This window comes from Haliotis cracherodii, unplaced genomic scaffold (genome assembly GCF_022045235.1).
Source record: "Haliotis cracherodii isolate W230 unplaced genomic scaffold, xgHalCrac1.p SCAF_1, whole genome shotgun sequence".
Classification (NCBI taxonomy): Eukaryota; Metazoa; Mollusca; class Gastropoda; order Lepetellida; family Haliotidae; genus Haliotis; species Haliotis cracherodii.
Window position 1 is genome coordinate 18,620,792 of NW_027266264.1, and position 23,571 is coordinate 18,644,362.

Below are 23,571 nucleotides of genomic sequence, written 5' to 3' on the forward strand. Positions count from 1 at the left end.
GAGTATATTACACTGCATTAAAATAATGACAATGTTGATGACCATAATTGTTGTGTGTTATTCGCCATGTGTTGTGTGTCTATGATTGTTGTCCAGTCGTACAAAACCGCGTTGTAATCATAACTTTTCATACCAGGCGCGCAACTCGGCTAATTGTTAATGTAAGCAAAACCAATGTTTCGAGGGCATTAAACGAATTGATAATATAACTTTAAAATGTAATGGTTATTTATATCTTTTAATATATTATGTATATACCTATCAGACGCCGATACTTTGCTTTTCGGCGATAGCATCTGTATCCCGTGAAGACCGTGTCAAATATCATTTGTGCAGAGAAACAATTTCTTAAAATCAGTCACAGGAGAAGTTCAACTCAATCTCTGGGCACGGGAAATACACAGGAAATTGTTCCCCTATCTCCCGACTTTCAGTCCTAATTAGGGATCGCCGCAATTATGTTTCTAGGTTTGTCAGCACCATACCCGTGCTCGTGGGTTTCACCGAAGTGGTAAACGTCTAAGACCTGCATCACTTCGGGCTTTCCTCCCACATTAAGCTGACACGCCGTGATATAACTGAAATAATGTTAAAAGCGGCGTTAAACCCAACTCACTCACTCACCTAATTAGGAAGCTGAAGTATCCGGTTTAAGGCGTTGACACATCACACCCAATATTTCAGTTCGACTCCCAACATGTGTAGAACATGTGCGACCGCCTCCGTGGACATGTGTTAGAGCGTCCGCCCGGAGAGCGGAAGGTCCGGGGTTCGATCCCCGGCCGCGTCATACTAAAAGACGTTAAAATATGGTAGTTGTTGTTACCCTGTCTGGCGCTCGGCATTAAGGCGCTAAAACAAGGACTGGTCGTCTCGGAGTCAGTATACTGTGTCTGAGTGGGGTATTCATGTTAAACTGCGGCATGGCATCTCAGTGAGCTAGCACTATAAATCGGCAACAGTCCGGACTAGTACAAGCAGCCACAAACACACGTGCAAGCACGTCGCTATATAGCAATATTCTTCTTTTTTAATCTCGGACGCGACGTTAAACCCAATTTTACCCCACATCACCTGTAGAACATGTGCAGGTGTACGAGTGGGTTAGTGGATGCAGAATTTCAGTCTTTTCAGCTTTCTCTGACTTTTTCAGGCTCTAGTTACCGGGGATGACGGCAAGCCAGTCTCACATCTGATGATGACGCTATCGTGCAAGCAGGCGGGCTTCTCTGGGAAAATTATGACCGACAATAAAGGCTTTGCTTCTTATTTCTTCCCACGGCTTGGCACAGAAAAACCATTGGTCATATTTGAGGTATATTTATATGGTATTATGACCTTTTCCCACTGTTAGCAATATGGCTGGACAATGCCGAAACGACACTACATTATTATTCATTTTACATTCGTCCTACTTTCGGATATAACATAATCGTCCTCTTGTAACAAATATCGGTGACTCATGTTGATTCTGATGACATAATAGAAGGACGGCATCTTGTCTTGTCCTTTTTATAATTCCAGCTTTTAGCAGACGACACTGAAAGTCGACACCCAAGCACATATTACGTGGCCCAGTGGTTCTCCCCAAGTGACAGTTACCTCGAAATCCAGCCAATCAGCAAACCTCTTTCCCCTGGACTTGGACCAATCGCCATCTATAGGACTAACCCCCCAACTACACCATTTCGCGTAGTTGCCCAGGTGACCGTGCTTACATTATTCAAAAATATTATTCATTATGTATTAAGGGTGGTTAGGCCAGCCATTTATTTGGAGTCGGTGGATTCGTAAACAAAGTTTAAAGTTTGTTTGTTTGTTGTTTAACGCCGCACTCAGCACTAGTCCAGCTATATGACGGCGGTCTGTAAATAATCGAGTCTGGACCAGACAATCCATTGATTGACATCATGAGCATCGATCTACGCAATTGGGATACGATGACATGCATCAACCAAGTCAGCAAGCCTGACCACCCGATCCCGTTAGTCACCTCTTACGACAAGCAAAGTCGCCTTTCACGGCAAGCATGGGTTGCTGAAGACCTATTCTATCCCGGATCTTCACGGGTCACAAGTTTAATGTCTGGCCTTAGCATATGAACTATATCCACAAGACATAATTAGTCATATCGTTTTCAAAGAACAGTTTCGTGAACATCATTATTATTCACCGACCTGAAAATTATGAATTTCTTTCAGAGAGAACACATCTTTTGAAATATTTTTTTGTTAAACTGATTTAAAAAAAAAAAATTATTTTGAAGATCATGAGTCGAGGGCGCATCGTTCACCACAGCCACAACCGGTACAAAGTTAGAAAGAACCCGGATGGTTCCTACCGGGCCAGCCCTCCCTGGTGCGCAAAGCGGAAGCATTGTGAGTGGATGTGGGATATCTTCCATTGAAGAAACATTTCAATATGACTTCAGTCATTTCATTAGTTTCATGAATGGTATTAGATATTTTTCACAGTAGTATCTTTTTCACTTCATTATTCTTTATTCATGGAACTTTTGGTATATTCTTAAATTTTCAATTAGTAGAGACTAATGTAATTTTAGACATTATGTGAACAAACACATTATGTTGACAAAATGTGTGGCATGTCGATCTATACTATAAAAACGAGTTACAGATCCCCCTCTTTCATATTACTATCGTTAATATGTCATGTCATTAGTAATATAAAAGAACCGGGTGTTCTTTGACTCGTTTTGAGTTGTATATATTAAATAAATAAATTTTTTACATTGTTTCGTGCGTGCCAACTACAAACCGATGAACTTACGGCTTAATGCAATCTACATATGAAATATCTAACTCTTATGTAGTCATCATAATATACTTTTATCAATTTCACGAAACTTTGTACCATAAGAATATTAATTTAATGAAATGCATTACAAAATACACTCTTAGAGACAACCATTTATCCACTATGATGAAAACACAACATTATATCAAAATATTTATCCAACTCCGTGAAAACCAGTTTCTCTTTGTGAACACTGACCTCCCCCTCCTCCAATTCTACCTACAGGCGCTGCGAGTAAGAAGTTTTCCCCCGACGTCCCGAGCTTCAACGTCTACGTGAACGTCACCTGCTCCATGGCTCCGGAGGCCACGTTGCTGGTCTACTACCTCACCAACAACGGCGAAGTTGTTGCAGACGCGGAGACCTTCAAGGTGGACCCTTGCTTCTCCAACCCGGTGAGAAGCGTTTACTGTTTTCCAAAACAGAACGGGTCAAATTTATTTCCCGTCCACAAAGCGGCAACACATTGCCCATAATATGCCATGTCAGTAAAGTAGCGGTTGTGTTATACCAAAGCTGAATGTCGTTTTCAAAATCCCTCTTTTTGTAAAATGTTCATGTTATTTAAGAAACCTATTTATGATCAGACTGACTAACGGAAATAGTGTAGTTATGTGTGTAACAGCTAAAATACTCATCACCAGCAGTGTATTAACCACTGAACAAGGGGCGATCGGGTGGTCTTGTGGTTAAAGCGTTCGCTCATCACGCCGAAGACCTGGGTTCGATTCCCGACATGGATACAATGTGTGAAGCCCATTCCTGGTGTCCCCCGTGATATTGCTGGAATACTGCTAAAAGCGGCGTAAAACCATACTCACTGACCCACTTATGTCAACAAGTTAAAAATGTCCGAAAAAACCATTCCCCGGATCATTAGAAATATCTGCTAAAGGTAGATTTACGATTCCGGTCACAAATTTATAAATGTCCTCCATATGTGTACCATAAAACTTTGTGATTGCTTTACTAGAATTTCAACGTTGTAACCTTGATAATATACTAACCCATTAAGCAAGAGTCGTATGACGGACTTTGAAATCCTCGTAGAATGAGTATGCTCAAGTTTACCCCCACATAAGCACCAATATTGCAATGGAGTATTGCCCGACATAAAGGGGGAGTCATTGGAAAGTTGAAGTCATCCCTCTTGTCTTGAAACGATACATAGCGATACACCAGAAACATTGTGTACCACGTGGTTGAGTTTGTTCAGCTAGTACCGTAGCATGGTTACACCTCTAACTTATACTTTCGTACAACAAGCGTTTAGAACGACTTGCATCGTCATTGGACAAACTGTATTGTGATGCCCATGTTTGTAGGTGAAGATGGCGTTCACGCCGTCCAAGGAGTACCCCGGCTACCCGACCCAGCTGTCACTGACTGCGGCCCCGGGGTCTCTCTGTATGGTGGGGGTCGTGGATCAGAGCGTCTACGTACTCGGAGGGAAGAACCAGATCACACCCAAGCAGGTGCGTGCATGCGTGTATATGTGCGGAATCAGTTTGAGTTCAGGAAAACATGAAATAATACAACAGTTTGTGACACATTCTTTACAGACCCGTAAACAAGGTTTCGCTGATTGTAACAATCATTTCAGATTCGGCACCCATGTATTAAAGCTTAAGATCTTTAATCATTATAATGATATTTGAATATACCTATTAAGGTTGTCTGGAGGTATGATTTTGTGTTCAATGCTCAGCTCGAACTGAACTGTATCGCAAGTCCTTTAACGTCCTTTAAAGTCAGTATATCGGCACTATGAAGTGATGTAGCCGAGAATCATTCACAAAAAATGCAAATGGCCTATTATACCAAACAATAAGTGAATTAATTACGCCACGTTGATTATTTCTTACGGCACAGGGATTGGTGGTAGAGCCGCAGCGTTCTTTTAAATCCAATCACTTCATGACGTCATCAATAGAATGTTGCTGCACGTCAGAAATTGAGAGTAATGCTTAAGTTCGCATTTTTTATCCATTTGCTAAAATTATGGGGCACTGACATAACGAAATTATGGTGTTTTCTTACAGTGGATGTTATTGCAAAACTTTTAACACCGTGAGCGATTTCCTTTTAACTTGATTAAGTTAGTGTGAATTTGGCGCGGCAGTCAATAAGTTAAATAAGCTGTATTGAGCCCAACAGAAATCCTTAACCAACAACATAGTTCTTCCCTCAGATTGTCTAACCCAAACGCTTTAATTTGAATACATAATATTTCGATATCTACCAACCTGATGAAAGATGTTTAAAGGTTTAACCTTGTATGTACGTTCACTCTGTTTTGTTTGTTTGTTTCTTTGTTGTTCAACGCCGCGCTCAGCAATATTCCAGCTATATGACGGCGGTCTGTAAATAATCGAGTCTGGACCAGACAATCCGGTGATTGACATCATGAGCATCGATCTACGCAATTGGGATCCGATGACATGCATCAACCAAGTCAGCGAGCCTTACCGCCCGATTCCGTTAGTCGCCTCTTACGACAAATATAGTTGCCTCTTACGGCAAGCATGGGTTGCTGAAGTGCTATTCTAACCCGGATCTTCTGTGAGTGAGGAGTCCGTCTTTGATAACATTTTACATTGCCAGCTGTTCTCCGCTCTGGAACGCTACAACGCCGACCCAAGCAAGCAATTCATCAGCGAGGATGCAAAGACGCAATATTGCGAGGAATATCTGAAGAGAACCGGTCTATCCAACTCCGACGAAATAGGTGATCATTCAGGAAACAGTTGTTTTAAAGAAATATTGTCTTCGTTTGATTTTAACTTGTTGCGCAAAGTCTCCTGAAATGCAGACGGATAATGAACTTTTTAAAACGTATGCATGTTTCAACTTTTATTGTCTGATATTTGCTTGTTTGATGTCGTGGAACGAGAGTGCGAGGAATATTTCAATAATGGGGAAAACAGACATGAGACTCGCACATTATATACATCGCCCAGTGAAACGAACAATTATTCGGCTACCCCACCACCCCTTGTGGAACAGGAATGGAATTCATGTCCTTTAAGATTTTAAAGGAAGAATACAGAGCATGTCCATTCGCACATTAAAGGGAGACTATGCTCAAGGCATGGGTATAAATATATCAAAGGAAGTGTAGGCTCAGAGGATGTCCATACACACATTAAAGGGAGACTATGGTCAAGGCATGGGTATAAATATATTAAAGGGAGACTATGCTCAAGGCACGGGTATAAACATATTAAAGGAAGACTATGCCCAAGTCATGGGTATAAATACATTAAAGGGAGACTAGGCTCAAGGCATGGGTATAAATACATTAAAGGGAGACTATGCTCAAGGCATGGGTATAAAATTATTAAAGGGAGACTATGTGCAAGGCATGGGTATAAATACATTAAAGCGTGACTAGGCTCAAGGCATGGGTATAAACATATAAAAGGGAGACTATGCTCAAGGCATGGGTATAAATATATTAAAGGGGACTATGCTCAAGGCATTGGTATAAACATATTAAAGGGAGACTATGCTCAAGGCATGGGTAAAAACATATTAAAGGGGACTATGCTCAAGGCATGGGTATAAACATATTAAAGGGGACTATGCGCAAGGCATGGGTATATATATATTAAAGGGGAATAGGCTCAATGCATGGGTATAAAAATATTAAAGGGAGACTATGCTCAATGCATGTGTATAAACATATTAAAGGGAGACTATGCTCAAGGCATGGGTAAAAACATATTAAAGGGGACTATGCTCAAGGCATGGGTATAAACATAATAAAGGGGACTATGCTCAAGGCATGGGTATAAATATATTAAAGGGGAATAGGCTCGGGGCATGGGTATAAACATATGAAAGGGGACTATGCTCAAGGCATGGGTATAAATATATTAAAGGGGAAAAGGCTCAATGCATGGGTATAAACATATTAAAGGGAGACTATGTTCAAGGCATGGGTATAAATATATTAAAGGGGAATAGGCTCAAGGCATGGGTATAAATATGTTAAAGGGGACTATGCTCAAGGCATGGGTATAAACATATTAAAGGGGAATAGGCTCAAGGCATGGGTATAAACATATTAAAGGGGAATAGGCTCAAGGCATGAGTATAAACATATTAAAGGGAGACTATGTTCAAGGCATGGGTATAAATATTTTAAAGGGGAATAGGCTCGGGGCATGGGTATAACCATATTAAAGGGGAATAGGCTCAAGGCATGGGTATAAACTTTTTAAAGGGGAATAGGCTCAATGCATGGGTATCAACATATTAAAGGAGACTATGTTCAAGGCATGGGTATAAATATATTAAAGGGGCATAGGCTCGGGGCATGGGTATAAACATATTAAAGGGGAATAGGCTCAATGCATGGGTATAAACATATTAAAGGGGAATAGGCTCAAGGCATGGGTATAAACATATTAAAGGGGAATAGGCTCGGGGCATGGGTATAAATATTTTAAAGGGGAATAGGCTCGGGGCATGGGTATAAACATATTAAAGGGGAATAGGCTCAATGCATGGGTATAAACATATTAAAGGGGAATAGGCTCAAGGCATGGGTATAAACATATTAAAGGGGAATAGGCTCGGGGCATGGGTATAAATATTTTAAAGGGGAATAGGCTCGGGGCATGGGTATAAACATATTAAAGGGGAATAGGCTCGGGGCATGGGTATAAACATATTAAAGGGGAATAGGCTCGGGGCATGGGTATAAACATAATAAAGGGGACTATGTTCAAGGCATGGGTATGAATATATTAAAGGGGAATAGGCTCGGGGCGTATTAAAAGTCTAGACTCGGTGCAAGATCGCGGCACCTACTCATGTTTTAAGTCCAGAGTGACATAAAATCAATGTTAACATTGGGGTGTAATGATATGATTAAGTATACTTAACGATCAGATATACTTATCAATTATACAAACAAATTATACAAACAAATTATACAAACGAACGGGCAACCCGATACACTTGGAACAACAATGACGTCATGATCGCCATATGTGACATCAAAGCCTCAATTTGGGATATCAGTGACCCAACGGGAAATAGTTTTTTTCAATCTTTCTTACACTTTTACAGCCAGGAAGTATGTGACTAGACGAACATTATCATGTATTTCTACACAATTCATTCAGGTCAAAGGCTTTGTTTACAGACCAACATATTGAGTGAGTGAATGAGTGAGTATGGTTAAACGCCGCTTTAATCAATATTCCAGCAATATCACGGCGGGGGATATCAGAAATTTGTATTGTACCCATGTGGGGAATCGAACCCGGGTCTTCGGCGTGACGAGCGAACGCTTTAACCACTAGGCTACCCGACCGCCCCTCAGACCAACCTTCCGAAGATGGAGTGTTGGTGACTTGAACATGTAACAAGGGTCATTCACTCACTTTATGTAAATATATATGGTATCCAACCCCCATAGAAAACACTGTCATGTTCGTACTCTCACAACTGCATATATCTTCCATATGCTGGATATTTCAGTGCACTGTTGTTGTTTCAGCGCCACCGCACTACTCCTACTACACAGCAAGGAGCACATACAAGTACATTTCAGATTATGTCGACTCAAATATGGCTTTCTTGGTGAGTGTATTTCTGAGTCGGTTCAATTTACTTCAGGGAGATTACCTTATGAAAATGTATCGTAAATATAATCGAATGGATTTGATTTGGAGATGTTGGTAAAGTACGTACCATGTACTAGTTATTAAAGGTTAGTAAAGACCGAAACAGTTACTAGTTAAGGTTGGTACGAACAAGGTGCTAGTTAAGGGTGGTAAAGAACGAACCAGGTACTAGTTAAGGTTGGTAAAGAAAGAACAAGGTACTAGTTAAGGTTGGTCAAGAACGAACCAGGTACTAGTTAAGGTTGGTAAAGAACGAACCAGGTGCTTGTTAAGGTTGGTAAAGAACGAACCAGGTACTAGTTAAGGTTGGTCAAGAACGAACCAGGTACTAGTTAAGGTTGGTAAAGAAAGAACAAGGTACTAGTTAAGGTTGGTCAAGAACGAACCAGGTACTAGTTAAGGTTGGTAAAGAACGAACCAGGTGCTTGTTAAGGTTGGTAAAGAACGAACCAGGTACTAGTTAAGGTTGGTCAAGAACGAACCAGGTACTAGTTAAGGTTGGTAAAGAAAGAACAAGGTGCTAGTTAAGATTGGTAAAGAACGAACCAGGTGCTTGTTAAGGTTGGTAAAGAACGAAAGAGGTGCTAGTTAAGGGTGGTAAAGAACGAACCAGGTGCTAGTTTAGGTTGGTAAAGAAAGAACAAGGTACTAGTTAAGGTTGGCAAAGAACGAACAAGGTACTAGTTAAGGTTGGTCAAGAACGAACCAGGTACTAGTTAAGGTTGGTAAAGAAAGAACAAGGTGCTAGTTAAGATTGGTAAAGAACGAACCAGGTGCTTGTTAAGGTTGGTAAAGAACGAAACAGGTGCTAGTTCAGGTTGGTAAAGAACGAACCAGGTGCTAGTTAAGGTTGGTAAAGAACGAAACAGGTGCTAGTTAAGGTTGGTAAAGAACGAACCAGGTACTAGTTAAGGTTGGTAAAGAACGAAACAGGTGCTAGTTAAAGTTGGTAAAGAACGAACCAGGTACTAGTTAAGATTGGTAAAGAACGAACCAGGTACTAGTTAAAGTTGGTAAAGAACGAACCAGGTACTAGTTAAGGTTAGTAAAGACCAAAACAGCTACCAGTAAAGTTTGGTCACTTGAAGATGAAATAACCGGTACACTGATAAACGCTTAGAAGCTTGGACAGATGCAGCTGGGCTAAACGTGCTGTAAAGCTTGATAAATGTGTTTCAAGTCTGGTCCTCTGTCACCCAGCTCTCATCACTGAGTACTGCTGGTCCGCTGAAGCTGGACTCCAGGCCCTGCCGGAAGGAGCACACATTTAGGTATTTCCGGGGCCGGAGGTCCGTGGAGTCGGACAACGACGAGTGGCAGGCGGACGGCGGCGGGTTGGCGGGGTCAGGAGATGATGACAGTGACCAGGAGGATGGTGAGTAGTGTAAAACCTAACTGATTCTCATCCTGGTTGTTAGTTAGGAAGATAGTAGTCGGTGTAAAAGATGATCGATGTGGGCGTGATAAAAAGAAATATGAAAGCCGGTGTAAAGCGTGATAGATGCTCGGGAGTTCTGGAGCTGAGGGAAGCAGCCACGCCGTTCTTATTACGGTAGTCGTGATTACAAGGAAGCAATTTCGTGCGTATTTGTGTAATCGCCTACTTGGAAGCATAATTCTGAACCGATAAACCTGAGTACTCTACAACACAAAGGTTTGTCATCGTGTTCTGTAGTAAAATTGTGAATAGTCCGCGGATAATCCGAGGATAGGTTGCAAATAATTTTCGAATAATTCGCGAAGACTATTTCATGATGTTATGGCACTAATTAAAAGTTTTATTGGACTCTCACTCCGTTAACATTGACAGCAACGGTGATAGTACCATACAGGTAATTGGATGAAGCCAAATGTACAGTTAGAATAACAAATAGCTCACAGGTAATGAAACACATAGGTAGTGAATCCAGGTAGATATACGGTAATGATAAGGATTAACGGGATTATACAGTTGTTAATCTGCTGCTTATCACAACACGTCATGCCTATATACCTCTCATCACGGGTTTCTGTCACTCCAGCTAGATAACAGTGTAATAATCTACATCGATACGTCGCTATATGCAATGTACCAGAAGTTGTTATCCATAAAGTTCTACGCTTTTCTTACTTATTTGCCAACTTCTAGAATGCCATTCAAACAATCATCATTTCCCTTTACTGACCTTTAAGCCAAGAACACCTGCACCGAGATACAATGAAAGCATCTCATCGTCATCGAGCATATTTTCACACAGACATGTACAGTAACATCAAGTGTATCAATCAGACATGAAAAGAAATGAATTCTATCAGACATAAAATATTCACAATTCAAAATAATATGGCAATCATAGTCATAGCAATGTCAATTACAATGTTTATACTTCGACACGTTTGATCTTGATTTTAATACAAAGTTTCAGGGGTGGTCTTAAATGTGGATAGAGATGCACATGTTACAAAGAACAAGCATTTGTAAGCGTGTGTGGTTTGTACGGTATCGGTAGAGTTCTGGGTGCCGTCGTACAAAGCGATCTTAGGGCTATGGTGATCGTAACTCCCATACCTTAACATAGACTTACGACAGTCGTAGCGTTAAGGTTGTTTGTAAAATGGTACCATGGTCTCTGCGTTAGTCTCTCTCTCTCCAAATGTTTACTTCATTCTCTAACGTCTGTTTACTAAAGCTCACCAAGCTCATCTAGTTGGGAATGAACCACTGTATGAACCACTATGAACCGCCATCAGTATATTCTACTGTTTAGTTGTATTAACTATACTTTTTAAAAATATATAGAAGGTTGCTGTATATGTTTATCGGACGGCCAACATTGACAATAGTGTTGGCTGGTTGGTTGGTTGGTTGGTTTACGCCGCACTCAGCTAAATTCCAGCTATATGACGCTATATAATTGCCAAAATCTTGGACGCGACGTTAAATCCCTTTTCACCCCACCTCCTGTATATTCCTGCTTGAACAAAGAGCCTATATGTATGCTCTTTATCTCAAGCATAATTTAATTTCCGAAGACATATTGAATGAAAGGAATGAAAAAGAAATTCGTTTCATAATTATATTTTGCAAACCTGTTATAATCAAATTTAAAAACATTTGAACCTGGACCATTCAACTCCCTCGCGAAGGTCTAAGGTCGTTTTCGACTTTAAAGTGAAAACATGTACATGGTACAACTTTTAGCTGCATAATATATTCATGATAATCAATTATTCTCGTTCCTAATTCGAATGAACACATTTTGAGTCCTATCTAAATCTGCAAGATGACCGACAGCATCCTTCTCTGAACAACACAAACGTACAAGTTTCTGCGTAGGCCCCGCGTAGGTAGATATCTTTTAAAATGTTAAAAATATTCAAAGTTTCATAGAACTAAAAATATTGACAAAGCAAACTAGTTGCCTTCTCACTTCTTGACATTTGAACGTGTAAAATAATTATGTTCAGCAAGTGATCAACTAAGCGATACGTCACAACGTTCAGCACATGTAGTGTTTGTTTGTTTGTTGTTTAACGCCGCACTCAGCAATGTTCCAACTATATGACGGCGGTCTGTAACGAATCGAGTCTGGACCAGGCAATCCAGTGATTGATATCATGAGCATCGATCCACGCAATAGGCACACGATGACATGCATCAACCAAGTCAGCGAGCCATGCCACCCGATCCCGTCTTACAACAAGCATAATCGCCTTTTACGGAGAGCTTGGATTGCTGAAGACCTTTTCTACCCCGTATCTTCACGGCATTTGTAGAGTCTTAATGTGCCAGTGTCGATGCTCACCCGCCATCATTGACATGGTCGTTATGGAGATTCCAGATCACAGTTGGAGACCATTCCTATTTTAAAAGCGGGACGGTCGGGTAGCCTAGTGGCTCGTCACGCCGAAGACCCGGGTTCGATTCTCGACATGGGTACAATGTGTGAAGCCCACTTCTGGTGTCCCCCACCGTGATATTGCTGGACTATTGCTTAAAGCGACGTGAAACCATACTCACTCACTCACTCACTATCTTAGAAGCTGACTACCAGGAGGATAGGGTAGTCACAATGTTAACCTTCTATGTGAGTGATCGTTCCCCAGTTACTACATTCCTGAGCAGATGTACCTTGTGCTGTCGAGGAGTCGTCATGACACATCACTTTGACACTACAGTGACATGTGGACGATACACGTATTTATATATTGGAACATACATTATGGGAAGGTTTATTAGATATTAGTAATGTCCCGAAGAAAAGATCATATTTGATTCAGAACTGTGTCCAATTAAAGATGAGACATTTGCTTTGTATTCTTCAGACACTCCAGACCCGAAGAAAAAGACGGTAGCATTGAGACAATACTTCCCTGAGACCTGGCTGTGGGACCTGGAGATAGTTGGGTAAGTATGGCAGGGGGATCCCGGTCTCTAGGGAGATCATTGGGCAGGTTGGACGTCAGTGGGGATGCCAGTCTCTAGGGAGATCATTGGGCAGGTTGGACGCCAGTGGGGATCCCGGTCTCCAGGGAGATCATTGGGCAGGTTGGACGTCAGTGGGGATCCCGGTCTCTAGGGAGATCATTGGGCAGGTTGGACGTCAGTAGGGATGCCGGTCTCTGGGGAGATCATTGGGCAGGTTGGACGCCAGTGGGGATCCCGGTCTCTAGGGAGATCATTGGGCAGGTTGGACGCCAGTGGGGATCCCGGTCTCTAGGGAGATCATTGGGTAGGTAGGACGCCAGTGGGGATCCCGGTCTCTAGGGAGATCATTGGGCAGGTTGGACGCCAGTGGGGATCCCGGTCTCTAGGGAGATCATTGGGCAGGTTGGACGCCAGTGGGGATCCCGGTCTCTAGGGAGATCATTGGGCAGGTTGGACGTCAGTGGGGATCCCAGTCTCAAGCGACATATTAACAACATTGTTATCCTGTCCAGTGATTGTATATATAGTGACGTATTGTAACATTGTGACCCTGTATAGTGACTGTGTAGCGATAGATTGCAACATTGTTATCCTGTCGGGTGACTCTGTATAGCGACATATTGATACAATGTTATCCTGACGAGTGACTATTCATAGTGGTATACTGACAACATTGTTACTCTGCTCACTGACTATTTCAGCGACATACTGATAACCTTGTTATCCTGTCCAGTAATTGTATTGTGACATATTGATCACATTGTTATCGTGTCCAGTGATTCTGGGAAACTGGAGCTGAATAAGACTCTACCCGGAAGCATTACAGAGTGGGTCGGTAGCACTGTCTGTGCCAAGTCGGATGTCGGTGTCGGCGTGTCTGAGTCGGCGTCCGTGACTGCGTTCCAGCCGTTCTTCGTCTCATTCACCCTCCCTTACGCCGCCATCAGGGGGGAGTACATCCCTCTCACCGTCACCGTCTTCAACTACCTCACAGAATGTATTGAGGTGAGTATTGTCATTATTCTGATTTAATACTGTACCTGTTCGACTTCACTTGTCACTGGTAACTCCCCCCAACATTGAGTTTCATTTCCGGATTTGAACTAAACAACTATAGGAGATGTATTTACCAAACTTGGTTCACATTCATTATATAATGTAGAAGTCCCTTTTGCGGTAAGGTTTTTCCAAGAATATTTTAAAAAAATGTTTTCCTTTTCAGGGAAACAAGTTAGACTTAGACATAATACCAACATTTGATATTTATTTCAACTTGGTTCATCTACATGTTACAACATAAATTCTATTCACTAGATATTCATGACATTATATAAACAAGTTATTTATATCTATCAAGCTTAACATTTTACATCAGTTCTGTTTTGTACTTCTCGATAAAATCTATACACCCATTCCCCATTTAATGTAGATGTTCATTTTGCTGTGAAGGACCTACTGTTCAGCAATGAACCCATTTCAGCAACAGACCATCATCTTGTGTGGGGGGGTCACCCATTAGGGTATTTATGGTATTTATTCTAGTATGTTTGTCATACACAAACAAAAATGTGTATATTGATAACATTTATTCAGTTTTCACTATCACCAAATGGAAAACAAAACAAATCATGACAATTGTTACTATTTATTCTTTGTTTATAAATTTATATGAAACTAATATTTTAATTCGCAAAAAAACCCAACTTTTCTCATAATAGTTCCCTAGTGTTCTTAGATAGCGATATGTACTAACGATTCTAAATCATGAAACTGTTAGTGTTGGGAATTGGCTTCAATTTCAGAATTGATGATTGATTCATTATCACCGATCAATCATTAATATTGATCGAGTAAGCTATATTTTCGACTCACATTCAGCACAAAGAAACAAAGTCAGCTGAAATATATCCATTTATATTTCTCATTATTTGATTAAACATAAAAATCTGTCAAACGTTTGAGGTTTTGAAGAGGCTTGGTTTTCAATAATTATGAACAATTCATCTTTAATTTTTTTTTCATCTACGTTGGTTCAGTGATTATTGTAATAAGTTGTCACACCAGTAGGCACTGCAATAAACGAAGCTATAAAGGAAAGCATTCATGGGAGATGCATTAGAAGTTCAACAGATGTTGTGGGGCAAGCATGTCCCCAATGTTTGTACCTTACCTGTACCTCGCACCTTACTCTGGTTACTTAAGGAAGAGACTATATGGATGTCAACTTCTTTATTATGAGGAACACAACGTTTCGGAGTTTATGCTTACTCCTTCATCAGGTGAATGAATGCCATTGGACAGAGAGCATATAAATGTACAGGTAAGGACAACAAAATAATAAGATAACAAAAGGTGGAAAATAACAAAGGGTAGAAACTAACAAGGGAAGTCAACATATGATGTGTTCCTCATAATAAAGAAGTTGACATCCTTATAAATCTCTCCCTTATGTGTATCACTTCTAAATGCCTTTCAAAGATCTGGTTACTTAGGTGTAAAGGTTAGGGGTGCAAACATACCTGCCTGTGTAACAATGCTACATACTAGTGAGTGAGTGAGTGAGTGAGTTGGGTTTAACACCGCTTTTAACAGTATTACAGTTTTATCGCGGCGTGTCAGCTTAATGTGGGAAGAAAACCCGAATTGATGCAGGTCTCAGACGTTTACCACTTCGGTGAAATCAACGAGCACGGATATGGTGCTGACAAACCTAGAAACATAATCGGAGTGAACCGGGATTCGAACCCACAATCATAGGTTTCTGGCGTGCCCAAGGGACGTAACTCTGCACAGCGAATCGCGGCGCCTTAGACGACTGGGCCACCCGTGCCCCCTGCTACATACTAATATTCATGAAATTCAAATGAACGCACACAAAATATACAATACTCTAAGCCTTCACAAAGATGGTTAGATCTATTGTTTTTCAATTTCAGTCTTACTAAAGCAAATATTTGTACAAAGTTTTATGGAGATGCCATACAGTAGGTCTTGTATTCCACATCTTCCACACACAGGTGGGCAAACCAGTTTATATTTACCATGTCACATTTCTTTGCACATGTCATTCTCTTCAAGATCAGACAATGGGCAGAGGGAAAGAGGGCTTTGTCTTCTTGTTCCTCTTGGGTCAAGGACATTTTCGTTAACCTGTTTTACTTGATGTAACTTAAACAGTTTTCGATGGTAAAATGATCCATACTGTTCACTGCCCTTTCCACACGTATACATGGGAATGGAGTTATGTAATGTAATTACGTTTGTTGTCATACTAACCTGAATGATCGTTAATAAAGATTCGGTTAAATATACAATCAAGGGGTTTCTTCACGTAGTCTGGGATCCCACAAGTGCACTACTGGGAAACGAATTATTTCAGCAGACAGTAAACAGCGACTGGAGTTGACAACAGTCTAGACATCTGTAAAAACACTGACTGCTTGTGGTGTCATTTCAGATTGAACTGCGACTCAACGAGTCAAGTGAGTTTGACCTTCTGAACCCTGAGCGAGTCACGTGGATGTGCATATGTGGAAACGAGGCGAAACGTCATGATTACGTTATTGTTCCGCAAAATATCGGTTTCATCAACATCACGGCACAGGTGATTACAATCGTCACATTATTTTCTTCTGTGGACATAACGTCCGTTACTATCTGGATTCCAGCCGTAACTCCGGATTATCTTATCGAACAGTTTAAGTCTTTTATTTCAAAAAGTCCGTTACGGGCGGCCATTCTGTCAGAAGATACACAGTTGAAAAAGTCACAAGTAGGCAATAATAGTCAAATGTTACGAATAAAGAATAAATGTTGCCAATAAAGGCCATTATTTACATACGAATAATGACCTAAAAATACAAACAGATACCAATGAACAACTCGCAAATAAAAGAAGTCACATGAAAAGAAAGAACCATGTGTACTGAACAATGCTAAAGAACGTCAGTGCACACAAAAGGACACTAAAGGACAACGTTGATAATAAAGAGCACCAGATGGCGCTGCAATTTCTAAACATTACGAGTTTATTCGTCTCGTTCCGCCGTGGATATGAGAAATGCGCGCCTAGGTGCACAATCTATTACACCGAGTGGTCGCCCATAGTTTCTTTTCACAAAGAAGCCCATTTTTATAAACATTATCAAATTTCTCTTTCCCCATCAATTCTACATGTAAGTTAATGAGATGTCAGTAAATGTAATATTTCATTTACTAAGTTATTATAGGGTATATGCTTTAATTATATGTTGATTAATGTTAGGCCAAGTCGATTCCCGGGGATTCGCAGTGCCCCAAGGTCACGGCTGCAGGGGAGGCAATCGGAATCAAGGACGCCGTGGTCAGACAACTCCTCGTGGAGGTAAGTTGTCACATGGTATATACAAATATACTCCAGTGCAATTCGCAGAAGCGATCTAGAAGAAGCTTGTTTTGTAATAACATTGTCAGCTGGTCAGGTCAGCAGCCATTCCAGAGTTCTCCAGAGTTCTCCACCCAAAACTTACATCACAAACATGTTGTAATCCATCGACAAATCTACCATCTGGTGCAATCGCTTAGTGTAACTGATCATTTAATATATTATACAAACAAGATATTTCTGAATATGTTCTATGGACATGTTAGCATGATATATTTGTCCATTTCAGCCGGAAGGCGATGAGAAGGAATACACCTACAGCACCATGGCGTGTTCAGGTACGTCAGTAGTACACCTACAGCACCATGGCGTGTTCTGGTACGTCAGTAGTACACCTACAGCACCATGGCGTGTCCAGGTACGTCAGTAGTACACCTACAGCACCATGGCGTGTTCTGGTACGTCAGTAGTACACCTACAGCACCATGGCGTGTTCAGGTACGTCAGTAGTACACCTACAGCACCATGGCGTGTTCTGGTACGTCAGTAGTACACCTACAGCACCATGGCGTGTCCAGGTACGTCAGTAGTACACCTACAGCACCATGGCGTGTTCTGGTACGTCAGTAGTTCACCTACAGCACCATGGCGTGTTCTGGTACGTCAGTAGTACACCTATATGTATATTCAGTATTGTGGTCAGTGACGGATTTGTTTCCCTTGTTTTCAGAAACAGGAACAGAATTCTTTGACTCCATCGACCTGCCCCTCCCCGCGGATCAAGCTATTGTGCCCGACTCCGGGAGGGGTGTGCTCAGCGTTATCGGTGAGGATTGTTTACAGTTTACCAAACACTTGGAGTTCGAATGAGATTCAAATGAATCAGAAATTAAATAGAAAACGAATTCAGATACAAATAATTTTCATTTGATGCTGCTTATGTTGTTTGGATGCATGGTCATTGTTCTTCATTATCCCTTTGTTTTAGGGACAACATATTTATATAGTATAAAAAGCAAAAGTAGTAAAACCCGAGAGTGTGTTGCCGACACTCATATATAATCGAAGGTCTGATTCCCATAGCATGCTTAGATTTTGGGTGCCATTGTACCCATCTTACAAACTAAGTTCACCATGTTTTTTAGCCTGCTTAAACCATTACCTAACATTATTTCTTGGCCATACGTCCTTCCCATGAAGCAACAAGCGAACGTCATTTTCCAACGAGACAACGGCCGACCTCACACGGCTAGACTGACAACAGCCTTTGTCAGGAATAACAACATCCAGGTCCTGCCATGGTCCGCCAGGTCTCCAGATTTGATACCAATCGAACATTTACGGCATGCACTGGATCAACGACTGCGACCACGTCAGTAACAACCACAGAACAGTTGGCACAAGCACTGCAGGCAGAGTCGGTGAAAATTCTCCAAGCTACAATTCGGGATCTGATTGCTTCCATGGCACGACGATCCCAGTCAGTTTTGGACTCTAATGGTGGCCATACAAGATATTGAGAACAGATGACCTTCATCTTGAAAATCTACTGTTCCATGTGTGCCATATGGAACCTGGGTCACTGACAATGACGTGTGCCAATTCCGAACTATCGATTATTTAAGGATGTCGATCTGTTGATTATTTATATGATATATATGATATACATCTAAAATCACTTTTGCGTTTCTTTTTTTCAGAACTTCTTAATCAGTTGGAATTGATATAGCATGTACCCGTGGGAGTTTGTGTGTATGTTTGTTTGTTGTTTAACGCCATACTCAGCAGTATTCCAGCTATATGACGGCGGTCTGTAAATTATCAAGTCTGGACCAGACAATACAGTGTTTGACATCATGAGCATCGATCCACGCATTTGGGATACGATGACATTCATCAACCAAGTCAGCGAGCCTGACCCTCCGAACCCGTGAGTGGCCTCCGATGACAAGCATAGTCGCCTTTTTCGGCAGGCAGGGGTTGCTGAAGACCTATTCTACTCCGGATCTTCACGGGTCTTCTGTGAGAGTACATGATTTTAACCTTTTTATGGTGTTAGGGAATCGAAACAACTTCGGCCTACTTGGTGATGAGATTAAATTATTTAGTTTTCGTTAACTGAGTTTGCTTTTACTTTGACAATTTAGAGGATGACCAGTTACAGTCACATCTGCCTTACATCCAGGTTATCTGATAGGGCCCAGCCAATTTGGAGACGAGTTTAATTAGTTTGGAAATACTTTGACAAGTTAAGACGATCGCCAGTTATTGTTACATCTATCTTACATACAGGTGATCAGATTGGCCCAGCCTATTTGGAGACGAGTTTAATTAGTTTGGAAATACATTGACAAGTTAAGACGATCGCCAGTTATTGTCACATCTACCTTACATCAAGGTGATCAGATGGGCCCGGCCTATTTGGAGACAAGTTTAATTAGTTTGGAAATACTTTGACAAGTTAAGACGATCGCCAGTTATTGTCACATCTATCTTACATCCAGGTGATCAGATGGGCCCAGCCTATTTGGAGACGAGTCTAATAAGTTTAGTTTTACTTTGACAATTTAGAGAATGACCAGTTACTTTTGCATCTATCTTACATCCAGGTGATCTGATGGGGCCCAGCTTCAGCAACATCGGCGACCTCCTCCGCGTTCCCTACGGCTGCGGAGAACAGAACATGATCAACTTTGCCCCGAATGTGTTCATCATGAGTTACCTAAAGTCCACCAATCAGCTGACACCAGAGATATCTGAGACCATCAACAAGTACCTCGGAAGTGGTAAATACACCTGGGTCAAACCAGTGAAACTACTCATACAGTGCGTGTCGGCTTCTTGTTGGACCACACCCAAACGTTTCGGTGGCAGATGTTATCACTTTGGTGAAAGCCACTTGCACGGGCATTGTTTCCGGTAAAACAAAGGTTCATAATCAGGGCGAATCTGGAATTCAAATCAGCAGTCAGCGGATCCTGACACAAGTAAGGGGCACAACGTTTCGCGGTCTATCGCGGCACCTTTATCTACGCCCTTCTTATAAGTATAGTCATTCTAGCCTGTTACAGCAACTCGGTGACGCTGGTGTATAAGAGTGAGTGAGTATGGTTTTACGCCACTTTTAGCGATATTCCAGCAATAACTCGTCGGGGGACACAAGAAATGGGATTCACACATTGTACCCATGTCGGGAATCGAACCCGGGTCTTCGGCATGACGAGCGAACGCTTTAACCACTAGGCTTCCCGACCGCCGCCTAGTGTATAAGAGCGTTGAGACACTGTCCAACCACAGTACCCAACGAGATAAAGTGATCTCGGCGACCTAGTTTCTGAGACCGCTATACGTTTTAATTTATATGCATATAACCTGATGCTAAGTAACTTTGACAATTATCATTCGGTAAGTTGAATGTGTTAACTTGTAAACCAATTCACGTTTTGCCCATTTACTTATTTCAATTGCAGCACAAAGGAAGAATATTTAGTATTTTCAAGAACAACGTTATACATAGGGCATTATTTTCGAAAGGTCCGTTCAATGTTAAAACAGTAGTTACTTAAACCATGTTTCCAATTCTCTTGTTTTGTGCAGGCTACCAGCGGGAGCTGAATTACATGCGAGATGACGGGTCCTTCAGCGCGTTTGGCAACTCCGACAGGAGCGGCAGCACGTGGCTCACTGCCTTCGTCATCAAGTCCTTCACCGAGGCCCAGCCTTTCCTGGAGATTGACGAGAACGTCCTCAGGAGGGCGAGGGTGAGGCGACACTCTTGTGGCACGCTCAGTCCAATTTTCCCTAGTACAGCAACGAACATTAAGGAGCTTGTTCCCCATCATTCGTGACCAACTCGTATTATTCCGAGACAAGCCGAGTAGCGACTCGTGCCCCTCTCGTAGCCATTATGAGACTGGGTTCCGTCTAAGCGCAAAAGGGCATAGCTAAAAGAATGGTCAACTCGTTGCGTAATCGTTCATGTTTATTTCCCCCATACATCATGTATAATCCAGATGCTATTGAAAACACATCGAGACTAACAGTATTATAGAGGATGATTGAACACATTTAACTGTATCTTTTGTATATTCTTAAATGCAAGATAAATATGAAATCAAAAATTAATCCTGATGTATTCTTTGACCGAAGTACTAGAAGTCATTCGCGCATTCTGATTGGTTTGTCGTATTTTCGCACGTAACAGTCATCGATAGGGGGACGAGTCTTCTTGCAGGCTACGGAGTAAGTGGTAATTGGTTCCACATCTCAAATCACAGTCTAACGTCACTGCATAAATAATTCTGCGATAGTTTATCAAAGCTTAATGATTTTTCTCTGTTGTTAAAAGTCATTGAAAGCCAATGGTGTTCGTGTGGCTAACATATTGGTTTGTAATAGCTGTGGCTGAAGAGGAAGCAAAGTACAAACGGATGTTTCGCTGAGGTCGGTCGTGTCATCCACTCCTCCATGAGAGGGGGTGTTGACGGCGCCAACAGCGACGTGACATTGACTGCCTACGTCATCGGTGCTCTCATCATTGCTGGCACCCCCAAAGAGGTATGTTTGTCATCAATTATACGGTTGTGCAAAACATTGTCATGTCATGCTCGACGGATAGGGATGTTGGATGACATGAAACGTATGAGCAGATAATTTTATAGAGTGAGTGAGTGAGTGAGTGAGTGAGTGAACATGGTTTTACGCCGCCTTTAGCAATATTCCACAATATCACGGAGGTGGACACCAGAAATGGGATTCACACATTGCACCCATGTCGGGAATCGAACCCGGGTCTTCGGCGTGACAAGCGAACGCCTTAACCACTAGGCTACCCGACCGCCCCTAATTCTATAGAACAACGTGTAGTGCAGTGATAATACGGTTACTTTAAATCTATTGAACTATTACCAGGATCGTGCGATTCAGAACGCCATCAAATGCATCGCTGCTCAGCCAATCACCGACGTCTACACCATGGCCTCCGCTGCCTACGCCACGTCGCTCCAGGACGCCAACAGTCAGGTGCACGTCAACGTACAGAGAGGCCTTCACTCCAATGCAATCATTAATGGTACACATGCCTATATAAGAAACATTCCAATGTTGTAATAACACATTGCTGGCGTCTCTTTATCCTGCCTACTCCTCTATTCAAGTTGCCAAATCATTTATCCTACCTGTATTGATACTTGATATAGAAACAGGATTTGATGGACCATTGAGTGGGAATGGTTTTACGCCATTTTTAGCAATAATCCAGCCCCATGACATTAAAATAAGATCTGCTACTCCGATACGATACCTCTCTGCGTTAAGATCTGAGGACATCTCCATTGAATGTCGAGTCACGTACACCTTGAGCGAACTTTGACCGCCTAGTCAAAATGAAGGCTGCGTGGGTACTTGGGGCAATCAGATGTCAACTTCTGAAAACATCTTTTGGGTGTAGATGCCTACGTGATCAGAAACGCCATGATTAATGAAATATCCACAACAATATTAAATAGTGCAGCTGTTTATTTCGCATTCGGGCGTCCTCGATTATGTTTGATTTTGAGATGGAGAAATCAGATATGTTTGTCTGAATGTTTCGCCCACCCGTACCGAAAATGTGGACGCCTCGACACTGATTGGAATTTTAGAGATTCGCCAAACGCGACCTCCTATGGAGGTCACATACGATCTTCGCATAGATAGGTAACGTATCAATGTAGAACATGTTTTTTCAATTGAATATCAATGGAATTGTAACCGAGTCAAATTACAACGAGGCACACCAGGAACTGGCTTCAAATATGGTACCTCTGTGAGGGATCTGACCCGGGTCTTCGGGGGAATGAGCAGGTGCTTTATATTGTTAACCTGTCCACGAGGCTACTCAGGCATCTCTTTATGGGACAGAGGTGGGACATTAATCTGGATCATAATGGTAACTTATATGATACGTATTCAACATAAGGCATACTTTCTGTGTGGATATGATTGCGAGATATATTCAAGCTGATAATTCATCTATGAACCTGTGGCTGATGTGGTGTGTCACCGTGCACCATGGCTGGCTGGTGCTCACGCTGACACCCTGTGGTGCATGTTAAGGTGTTACATCCCTTCTTCACGCACTTTCATCACTGTTTTCCCCAGGTACCCTGATGCATTGGGAGACGAAGAAGGACGCGAACCGTCAGCGGAGCTACTACTACCGCGCATCGTCGCTGAACGTGGAGACGACCGCCTACGCCCTGCTGGCCTACCTGGAGGAGGATGACCTGGAGTCCAGCCTGAAGGTCGTCAAGTGGCTGCAGAAACAGAGGAACCCTAAGGGAGGATTTGCCTCCACTCAGGTC

The 23,571-nt window shown here is 41.9% G+C and overlaps 1 protein-coding gene across 1 annotated transcript in view; it reads left to right on the forward strand.

Moving 5' to 3' along the window:
* The window catches only part of LOC139473963 (alpha-2-macroglobulin-like), a 61,017-nt gene that overhangs the window by 16,899 nt on the left and 20,547 nt on the right, over nt 1-23,571 (forward strand). Inside the window, exons 11-29 of the mRNA XM_071256830.1 lie at nt 1,154-1,315; nt 1,525-1,704; nt 2,267-2,378; nt 3,043-3,212; nt 4,143-4,292; nt 5,422-5,545; nt 8,330-8,412; nt 9,657-9,831; nt 12,762-12,843; nt 13,641-13,869; nt 16,322-16,468; nt 17,129-17,227; nt 17,517-17,565; nt 17,958-18,053; nt 19,837-20,013; nt 20,825-20,988; nt 21,626-21,784; nt 22,139-22,298; nt 23,369-23,568. Of these exons, the coding sequence (XP_071112931.1) occupies nt 1,154-1,315; nt 1,525-1,704; nt 2,267-2,378; nt 3,043-3,212; nt 4,143-4,292; nt 5,422-5,545; nt 8,330-8,412; nt 9,657-9,831; nt 12,762-12,843; nt 13,641-13,869; nt 16,322-16,468; nt 17,129-17,227; nt 17,517-17,565; nt 17,958-18,053; nt 19,837-20,013; nt 20,825-20,988; nt 21,626-21,784; nt 22,139-22,298; nt 23,369-23,568 (2,718 nt within the window). The remainder of the gene's footprint in view (nt 1-1,153; nt 1,316-1,524; nt 1,705-2,266; nt 2,379-3,042; nt 3,213-4,142; nt 4,293-5,421; nt 5,546-8,329; nt 8,413-9,656; nt 9,832-12,761; nt 12,844-13,640; nt 13,870-16,321; nt 16,469-17,128; nt 17,228-17,516; nt 17,566-17,957; nt 18,054-19,836; nt 20,014-20,824; nt 20,989-21,625; nt 21,785-22,138; nt 22,299-23,368; nt 23,569-23,571) is intronic.